Here is a 9,997-nt window from a genome sequence, read left to right on the forward strand (position 1 = left end):
AGTAAACGGTTACTTAAAACGGTAAAAGGTCAAAGTAACCCAAAAGTAAATAACCGCAAATTGACTTAAGAACCGGGATGTGATAACGACTCGCCTCCATCTCATCATCTCGGCCGACGGCGCCCGAGACGGGCTCCGGCCTTGCCCTCTGAGGTGACTGCCAGATGAGACTCAAGCTTCTATTGATTCCATCGTCCTTGGGTGACTATTGGGTAGGCTTTGCCCAAGATTGTCATTGGATCTGATTTGGCTGGGATGGGCATGAAGGGGGAGTGCGTGTTTTCGAGGTCGGCGATCTGTTTGCTGATTTGTATTCTCGCCAGACAAGGTTGCGGTTGCTCCGGTGGCGCAAGTGAGGGATGGCGGAATCTAGATTGGAATGGGTGTTCTCCGCGAAGGCTTGTTCTGTGGCGGCGCTACTTGAGATGCTTGGAGTTATTGACGGTTGAGGCCGGAGCAACGAGTACCATGCTGGTGGTGGTGGTGTAAGGGCAGGTATGTGGTATACACGACAGTTGGATGACTCGCATAACGACGGAGGCGACAGTGGGGATTGGCCCAAATCTACCTGATAGGCTTGCGGTTTTGGGCCTTCTTGGTCTACCTTTGGGCGTTTAGTTTATATTATTTTAGTTTTTCTAGTTTTTTCTATTTCCTATGGGTTTATCATGTAGGACACTATCACATGATTGTTGTGCCTCTATGTTTTAGGGAATATGTTCTATTTCCTGTGGGTTCACCCTTCAGGATACTAGACCTAGGGTGTTTTATGAGTATGAGTACGATTATTAAAGGGTAGTCTATCCCATGTACGAGGTGAGGTATGCTTCACAACTGCTTGTCTATCTGTAGATGATAGCGGTAGAGTATGTAATAACTACTTCAGGCCTTCCCTTTACCCAAATTTATGAAAGTCATAATTGACTATTTCAAAAAATAAAATAAAAAATAATGGTTAGACAAGAAAAAGGTTAGACGAGAAAAACTTGTACAAATAGAACTGTCTGTCACCTAAATAGAAAAAGAAAAAGTAAATATATGAAACATGAGAGTCCTTCTAGTGAGGACCCTTAAGTTGAGGACTTGTTAAGGACTTTTCGGTCTATGGTTTAAAAGACATATTTTTCGATCACATCTTGTCATCTCATCCGTTCAGTTTTTAGGCCTATATGTGTAGATCAACCCTACAAATTTTCAGCCAAATCGGTGATCGTTAAAGTAACAAACTAGATCAAATTAATGGACGAACCAAATCTGTCAAACATGAACCGTTCAAGTTCATAATTGGTAAATCACACTTATGAATGTCTTAACGATTTTTAATATGGCTGAAAATTTACAGAAATGATCTACTCATAAATACCTATAAACTGAACGGTTAAGATGTGGATATAAGATCGAAAAGTGGGATAAACCGAAAAGTCTTTAACTTAAGAGTCCTCATTAGAAGGGCTCCCTATGAAATATATGGGACTCCCCTAAAGTAGTAACAATAGGAGTTTATTAGAAAGGAAAAAACTTAAACAACTAAATAGGCCTGAACCCAAATGTCCTAAAGGGTTTCCCCTAAGCCTAGGCCCAACCCGTCAGAAGCACCATGCTTGCTTTCATCGCTGCCACCACCAGAACTACTCGAAGCCACCACTAGACGAATAATGAGCATGAAAAGACCCAAACCAATTGGTAGCAGGTCTCCAATGCACTATGTCAGCAACTCAAACCCTCGTTGTTGACGCCACTACCACCACCACCACCACCTGAAAATGATATGGATTTGAGATCTAGATCCAACCCACGCCACATTCGCCATCCCTTGAAACAGTGCAAGATCTAAAATGCATGCCTTTGGGTTGGATTGAACCTGAAACTAGCGTTGACGAATAATAATGTCAATCTCCAAGCCAAAATAAAACCAATACAACCACATATAGAATTTTGGGAGCCAAACACTCCTCTAGAAACCAATATGTTATAATCTATAATCTGTATACCTTATAATTTTGAAGAGTGAAATTCACAATCTTCATTTTACAATCAACACTTTTTTATTTTTAATAACTAAAATAAGGTCTTTTAACTTCATTTTTACACTTTTATAAGAATTGCAACCAAGATCTCAAAAGAATGTGATTGAGATCTGATTTATTTGTTCTACTAATGAATGTGTCTTCCTTGAAAATGAAAAAGCATAATGTACATTTGTTTAAACATAGGGGAAGGGTCAAAATTGTATCAAAAACTACTTGATCAAAAAATGGTAAATAAGTCGAATCAATCACCGGATGGGTCAAGGTACGTTGGTTAACATGAAATCCCCATGTCTAGCACTCGCGTCCCAACACTCACCAATTTATGGCCGGTAGGTTTAAAGACTCTTTAGGTTCGTGTGTTTGAGGTGACGAATTAGTTTGATTCTCATGAAAATTATAAACTTGCTAACGTGTTCGAGATGACTTCTTACCCAACCGTCAAACAAAAAAAAAAGAAAAAAAAAAGGTCTACAATCCATCACGTGCTATATGGAAGGGAAGTAGGGAACGACACGTCGTGGGAATATGGAAGGGAAAATCTAAAGCTTCGTCTGGAAGCTCAGTCATTAAATACTTTCCACAGTGAGTGAGCTTCTCTAGGATTTTGAGAATAAATGCGGCAGATTCTAATTGCTTCCTATATAAAACAACCCCACCTCCTTCTCGCCGTCCCTTTCTGCTCCCCAAACCCAAACCCCACTCCATTCTGATACCACCACCATCACCATGCTTGGCCTTATCAGGCGAAGAGTCGCCTCCTCTCCCTCGGTAACTCATTCCTCTCCATTCTTTTTCCGCTCTAATTTTGACAACATTTTTGTATAACGTCATTTTTTTTCTCAACATTTTTGTGCTCTTTTTGGTTTCTTCTCAGATTTTGGGGCAGTCATTATCTTCAATCCGATCAATTGCAAACAAGGAGGTTCGTACTGGACTTTTTTCCTTCTTTCTTTTGAACAGATTTTTATTTTTATTTTTATTTATTTTGTTGTTGTTTATGATGAAATATGAACTGTCCTTTTCTAATGTTACAGAATGTGCATGTCTGTATTTGTTAAGTAAATCAGTTTTTACGTCGAAATGTAACTTTTGTTATTGCAATTTTATTTTCATGTGCTTGGTGAACAGATTTTGCTTCAACCTAGAGGAGAGTTGTGTCCGGTGCGAAATTACTCTCGCCTCATTTTAGCAGGTAATTTTGTTGGCAGTAGATATGTACATTTTGGTTGTGATGTGTTCATTGTGTAAATGATAGTGATGATGTTGTATCTGTTTTCCCTTTTACAGGTTCGTCGCCTAGTATCAGAACTACAAGGTCAGTGACACTAATTTTTGATGTTTCTGTTGGAAATTATAAGTGTGTATTCATTATGAACCTGTTTCGATCCCTTTTTGGTGCAGGGATGTTCTCGGCTCGGTTATGCCAGAGCCCATCGGGCAAATGTGGAGTATGCATTTTTCTTCAGAGACTGGTGTGCTACTTCTCCCCTCTGTTTATATGATTTTTAGTTATAGTTGTCTGTATGTTGTCGGCACATTAAGCTGTTGCACTTTCTTGAAATATATAGTTAGATTTGTTAATCAAGCATTCTTGGATGGTTTAAGATTTTGATAAGTGTGCACCTAATATAGCAATTTACATGTCTATTGTGTTTTCATAAGAAGACTTGGCTCTGACTTAAACCAGTAGTCTATTGGCAGCTTGATTGTGAGAAGTTTCTCTAGATGTCTTGTTCTTAATCTTCTGTTGAAGTGTGAAAGTGGAAGACTTCAAAAATATAATCTCTCAAAAACACACACACACACACAGAGTTAAACTTTGGTGACACTCCTGGAAGGGTTCGGTTCATAATATATTGGCCTTTTAGTAAAAAGGAACCTTATCTTTGGTATGTCGGTGATCTTTAGTTCCATTGTGAAATTTGTTGATGTTTGACTTGTGAATGATTGTGTAATGAAGGGGATTTGGTTGACGCCGTTGTGCCTTTCATGGGTGAATCTATTAATGATGGAATTTTGGCGACATTCTTGAAGAGTATGCTTAACCAATTTGATATATTTGATTTTCTTCAAATGGTTACAATATTAATTTGGTATATTTGATAATGTCTGCATTTGGTATTATGTGATAGAGTCTGGAGACCGGGTGGAACTCGATGAACTGATTGCTCAAATTGAAACAGATAAGGTGATATTACGAAGCTCTATGTAAACCTATTTATGGAAGCTTAGATGCCAATGGTCCTGGTACCTCCTCTTTGACAGTTATCAGGAGTATGAATTTAGTTCTATTTTACTCTTTCATCAGGTCACGATTGATGTTGCTAGTCCTGAATCTGGTGTAATTGAGAAGGTAACATGTTTTTGCAGCCCCCCTTCTCCTCCTCTATCGAAGATTAATAAATCCCATTATGTTCATGCCCTTTTCTGGAAATGGATAGTTTTCTGAATTCTATATTTTCCGTTAATTTTTGTCAGTTTGTAGCCAATGAAGGGGATACCGTAGAACCAGGTACCAAGATTGCTGTCATACTAAAGTCTGGTGAAGGTGTATCCCATGTGGGTCCATCAGAGAAAGCTGTTCCACAACCATCTTCCCCTGTAGAAACTATTGACAAGAATCAACCATCTAAAGTTGAAACAACTCCAGTTACGGAGAAGCCAAAAGCACCCTCTCCACTATCTCCCAAACCCTCAGCTCAAGAACCTCAGCTCCCCACCAAGGAAAGAGAAAGACGAGTAAGTCTTCCAAGGTGTCTTATATTCATTTTACTGTACTTTTTCTTTGCCCTTTTAAAATGTTACTGTCCTTATGGTCTTGCATCGGTTATATGAAATCTCATAATTGCAGATTCCTATGACAACGCTTCGCAAAAGGATTGCTAAAAGATTGAAAGATTCACAGAACACATATGCAATGCTGACGACATTCAATGAAGTTGATATGTAAGTTCTAACCAATTATCTGTCAGCCTATGCACCTTTTGTTTTCTTATTTGCTTATTGATTTCCAGGAGTTTTGGTTGTGTCTGGTCTTGAATTAAACTGACAGTTGTGGCACTTAAATGAATCTATTGCTTCAGTAGGCCTGTATAGGGGGACTGGTTGCATAAAATCTGCCTCTTCGTTGTAGATGGTCATATCTTCGTTCTGTTTTCTTACCTCAGTGATCTTCTGCTTGTTACAGGACAAATTTGATGAAGCTTCGTTCTGACTTCAAGGATGCATTTGTTGAGAAGCATGGGGTCAAATTGGGGCTTATGTCGGGATTCATCAAGGTACATGGTGCAAACTAATACATGTACATTTGCATGAAGCCTAATGCAGTGTACAGTGTACTTATATATGTTTGTTTTTTTATGTTACAGGCTGCTGCCAGTGGGCTCCAAAATCAGCCTGCTATTAATGCAGTCATTGATGGGGATGATATCGTATATAGAGATTACATAGATATAAGTGTAGCCGTGGGTACTCCTAAGGTATGCCAGAATTCCTTTGAGTAATCAAATTTTCTTGTAGAAAAATTGCACAGTTGAATGTCACAGTAGCTAATAGCTGTTCAACGTAGAAGATTTGTCTGGCCTTTCCATTTTGAACTTTTGGTTTATCACTCTTATCACTCGTCCGTTTATAATATATAATTTTCTTTTGCAGTGTCTTTTTTTTTTTTTTTGGTAACTTGTGAACTGAGAATGCATCTTCAATTCATTTCCTTGCAGGGCCTTGTCGTGCCAGTTATCCGCAATGCTGATAAGATGAATTTTGCTGAGATAGAGAAGGAGATCAATGCCCTTGCAAAGAAGGCAACTGAGGGGCGTCTTTCAATTGATGAGATGGCTGGTGGTTCGTTTACAATATCCAATGGTGGAGTTTACGGAAGCCTTATAAGTACCCCCATCATCAACCCTCCTCAGGTCTGATTCTTTATCTGACCTTATTGACTTGGACTTTGATTGTCTTTATTGCAATAGTAGGAACTGACATCTCTAATTCTAGTGAATTTATGAAAATATAAACTAAAAAGGAATCTCACATTAGTGCACTATTTGCAGTCTGCAATCTTGGGTATGCACTCAATAGTGAACCGACCAATGGTTGTTGGAGGCGAGATTGTCCCGCGGCCAATGATGTACATCGCTCTTACCTATGACCATAGGCTGATTGATGGAAGAGAGGCAGTTTACTTCTTGCGTCGTGTTAAAGATGTTGTGGAAGACCCAAGGAGGCTTCTCCTTGATGTATGAGGTCTATCGGGAGTTTGAGTGGTACAAGGTATCTCTCTGGTATTCAAGAATACAATACGCTTAGAATACATACACATCAATTTTTGTAGGGGTTATTTTGTTAAATGAGAGACCTTTGTTGGAACTTGAACTGCAGCTGGTAGTTGTTATAGCTGAAATGATAACTTGTCAGCGTGCGTAACCCAATTTTGATAGCTGCTTAACCCAATTCTAGTTGTTTTGCCCTTTTCTGAATCCCTTCCAAGGGAATTTGTGTCCAAAGTGATACAAGTCATTTCAAATTTGACTTCAATATGTGATTCTGCTATGACATATTGACTTGGACTGTAATCAACCCACTCTCCATGTGTCTCATGTTTTGAATGGGTTGTTTAAGTCTCGTTTTGGCTCATGGTTTTAAACGGTTTGTTTTATGGGGATTTAACAAGTACTTCCTATTCTGTTTTTTGCAATAAGAACGTAACATCAATATATAATTCCTATACATCCATATAGAAAAGATTTCCAGGTTTGCACATCGCATTTGAAAGTTGAGTAAATATTGTAGAAATGTTCTGTTTTCCTGTTCATACTGTTTTTCTATCTGGTAACATTAATTCTGCATCATATAATTTTTCATTTTTACAATTTGGACGGCAAGCGCGTAATTCAAACTTTATAACTGACTGGTGACTAGGTAATAGTTTTGATTGTTTCTCAGCTTGCTGACCCGTGTTATTAAAATTGTCTATGGTATGGCCCGACGTTACTTTATCGTCACAAAAAACATGTTCAAACAGTTCACAGTTGCTGACATTTTTTGTCATAAAACCAAAACAATATTGACGTCCGAAATATTTTTTTTTCCAATGAATGACGTCCGAATTTTTGTTGTTTTGGTGTTAGTGACTATATATTCTTTTCTGATTAATTATATGCAAACAAAGCAACCAAAAAAAAAAATTAAAAAAAAATACCGTAACGCTGTCTCTACCTTTCTCGTTTGTGTGGTTCGGTTTCTGTTTGGTCGAGTTTATGGGCTGTTTTGACATATCGTTCGTCGACCTTGATAGGTTACTGTATATATGTATCCTAGATTTCTTGAGATTTTCATTTTCTTAAGTATTCGAGACACCCTTTGAGACCTATGTTCATCTTGAACTGAAAAGAATGACAAGAACAAGATTGCCAAGAAGATGATTTGGCTGAAGTAAATTCCATTGATAGTCTGCTCAATACATATACAAGAACTAGAAGGGTATACAAGGTAACTAATCCCTACGATTAAGATAGAATAACGAATAGAAAAGGTAACATATATCTACAGAATATACATTCCTAATATACAAGATATTCAAGATTAGTTTCCTAACATGAACTTACGGATTATACAATCCTAGACCTATGTCGAGTTTTAGTTAGAGCTCAATCAAATTTTGAATTGGTTTCCCTTTGTAGTCACAACTAGAAATTATACAGAGGCTAAATCGAAGGCAAGGTTCAACGTTTGACCCTCTCCAAATTGTAGTTGAAAGTCATCTAGTCTTTTGGTAAATGGTCAAACACTCGTATTGAGTTGCTTTTATGTTTAAACGTTAAAAGCAAATAACACCAGCCACACCCATTTCCTAGTTCTCTCCTACTCCCTTCTATAAATATGGATTCGAACTCTCACTCATCTCACTTCAATTCCTCTCCAACACCTTCTATTTCAAGTCTCAAACTGACAGCTCTAAAAATCTTGTAGCAGATATTGAATCAAAGCCACTGTTCAAGCTTCTTTCTAATCTTGATCATGGCCACTATTCAAGCTTCTTTTTGTTCTGCTTCATTTTCTTCAGCTTCCTCTAGAAAAACCAAAGCTACTCTTTATTCCCAAAACTTTGAATCATCCCATCTTTCAGTTCCCAGGCTCCTGGTTAATGAACTGAATCAAAGAAATGGGTTACTCAACCTAACAGCCACTTCATCTGATTTAGACTTGAACCCAAAATCTGATAACAGAAAAGGATCAAATCTTGGTGACTCTATTTCAGATTCAAACTTAGTCCAAGAGCTCTATGCAATAATGGAAATAGTGGTTGATAGAATAGAAATGCACAACAACATTAAGGCTCAGAGGGACAACTGGAATGGTCTGCTTCTCAACTCTGTGAATGGGATGACAGCCACAGCTGCAATCATGGCTGGACTAGCATGTGTCTCTGGATCTGGACCCTCCATTTTGTCTCTCAAGATCTCATCAAGTCTCCTATACATGGCTGTGACTGGGATTGTCCTAGTGATGAACAAGATCCAACCTTCACAGCTGGCAGAGGAACAGAGAAATGCTTCAAGGCTGTTCAAAAAGCTTCATGAAGAAATCAAAACCACTTTGGCTATCAAAAACCCAGTCACTTCTTTTGATGTGAAAGTTGCAATGGAAAAGGTTTTGGCTTTGGATAAAGCATTCCCACTTCCTTTACTGGGAACCATGATTGAGAAGTTTCCTCAAGTAGTGGAGCCAGCAGTGTGGTGGCCTGAGGAAGAACCCAAGTGCCATGATCAAAACATGAGTGACATGTTTGAGAGGAATGGGTGGAATGAGAATCTTGAAGAGGAAATGAAGGAGGTTTTGGGTGTGATGAAGGGAAGAGACTCTGCAGAATATGCAAGGCTAAGCAATATGGTGTTGAAGGTCAACAAGTTCTTGGCTTTCTGTGGTCCTTTGCTAACTGGGTCTGCTGCAATTGGGTCATGTCTAATTGGGTTGCCTGGTTTTGGGTCATGGGGTGCTGCTTTTGGTGTGGTTTTGGGGGCTTTGGGCACTGTGGTTAACAGCCTGGAGCATGGGGGTCAAGTTGGGATGGTGTTTGAGATGTATAGAAGCTCTGCTGGGTTCTTCAAGCTCATGGAGGAGACCATCGAGTCAAATTTGAAGGAAAGAGAGGTTGGGGATAGAGAAAATGGGGAGCTGTTTGAAGTGAAAGTGGCTCTTCAGCTTGGGAGGAGTTTGTCTGAGCTCAGAGACCTTGCAAGAGCTTCATCTTTGTCTTCAAAATTTCAACAGGCCAAAGAAGAATGTGCAAGCAAGCTGTTTTGATTAGTTTTGTGTACGAGTGCTATGGATTAATTTGTTAGAGACTGAAAGTAAATTTTTGTAGCAAAGATCATGTTGAGCTAGACCGTATCTCCTTTTTGATATGACAACAAGTTTTTAGTCACTTCAGCATTGAATTGGTCATCAAACTTGAGCTAACATGTATAGATCCATGTATAGACACATAGTCCGGTAGTGCTGAGTTTAAAATGATAACAAGACTGGTTTTTTCTGCAATCTTAAAGAGAACTCATGGATCATGGAACACTAGTATAGCAGAAAGAGATGTGAGAGTAAATTGTGTAGATCCAACTTCATTCATTTTCAAATAGCACCAAGTCAACCTTACCATTAAAATGTGTTAAAGGGTTGAAAACTTGAACTTGATTCTTCTGGATGACTACTTGATATATAATAATAACAAGGAGTCGCTGCATGCATGTGTGCTTTGATTTCTTCTTCCCATTTGTTCTTACTGATTCTTTTTTTTTTATGTGAAATGAATAATTTATTATTAAAAAGACAAGCGTGATGAAGAATAAAGTGTAGAGACAAAGAGATAGCAAGAGAGTCATCTTATTCATTGATAGGAGCCCTTTATATAGGGAATTACACAATACCAATATGGTAAGGATATGAATACATAGATCTAGTCTAACTACATA

At 38.5% G+C, this 9,997-nt stretch overlaps 2 protein-coding genes across 2 annotated transcripts; both read left to right on the forward strand.

Moving 5' to 3' along the window:
- Positions 1-2,929: 2,929 nt before the first annotated feature.
- LOC101314639 (dihydrolipoyllysine-residue succinyltransferase component of 2-oxoglutarate dehydrogenase complex 2, mitochondrial-like) lies at positions 2,930-6,274 on the forward strand. The gene is made up of 13 exons (XM_004294354.1): positions 2,930-2,952; positions 3,159-3,222; positions 3,318-3,345; positions 3,432-3,502; positions 3,991-4,065; positions 4,163-4,218; positions 4,339-4,383; positions 4,509-4,769; positions 4,882-4,976; positions 5,218-5,308; positions 5,399-5,509; positions 5,750-5,944; positions 6,083-6,274. Exons 4-13 carry the CDS (start codon positions 3,451-3,453, stop codon positions 6,272-6,274), a joined length of 1,173 nt encoding a protein of 390 aa, XP_004294402.1. The 5' UTR covers positions 2,930-2,952; positions 3,159-3,222; positions 3,318-3,345; positions 3,432-3,450.
- A 1,774-nt stretch (positions 6,275-8,048) lies between these two features.
- Positions 8,049-9,335, forward strand: LOC101304660 (probable F-box protein At4g22030-like). Its single transcript, XM_004295787.1, has one exon. It carries the CDS (start codon positions 8,049-8,051, stop codon positions 9,333-9,335), a length of 1,287 nt encoding a protein of 428 aa, XP_004295835.1.
- The last annotated feature ends 662 nt before the right edge of the window (positions 9,336-9,997 follow it).

The sequence above is a fragment of the Fragaria vesca genome, linkage group LG3 (genome assembly GCF_000184155.1).
Source record: "Fragaria vesca subsp. vesca linkage group LG3, FraVesHawaii_1.0, whole genome shotgun sequence".
NCBI classification, from domain to species: domain Eukaryota; kingdom Viridiplantae; phylum Streptophyta; class Magnoliopsida; order Rosales; family Rosaceae; genus Fragaria; species Fragaria vesca.

What these genes read in the sequence shown, in the direction of transcription:
- LOC101314639 (XM_004294354.1), top strand. Translation starts at nt 3,451, where the DNA reads ATGCCAGAGCCCATCGGGCAAATGTGGAGTATGCATTTTTCTTCAGAG. An exon ending in ACATTCAATGAAGTTGATAT is followed by an intron (nt 4,977 to 5,217) that starts GTAAGTTCTAAC and finishes TGCTTGTTACAG; the next exon opens with GACAAATTTGATGAAGCTTC. An exon ending in TAGCCGTGGGTACTCCTAAG is followed by an intron (nt 5,510 to 5,749) that starts GTATGCCAGAAT and finishes ATTTCCTTGCAG; the next exon opens with GGCCTTGTCGTGCCAGTTAT.
- LOC101304660 (XM_004295787.1), top strand. Translation starts at nt 8,049, where the DNA reads ATGGCCACTATTCAAGCTTCTTTTTGTTCTGCTTCATTTTCTTCAGCT.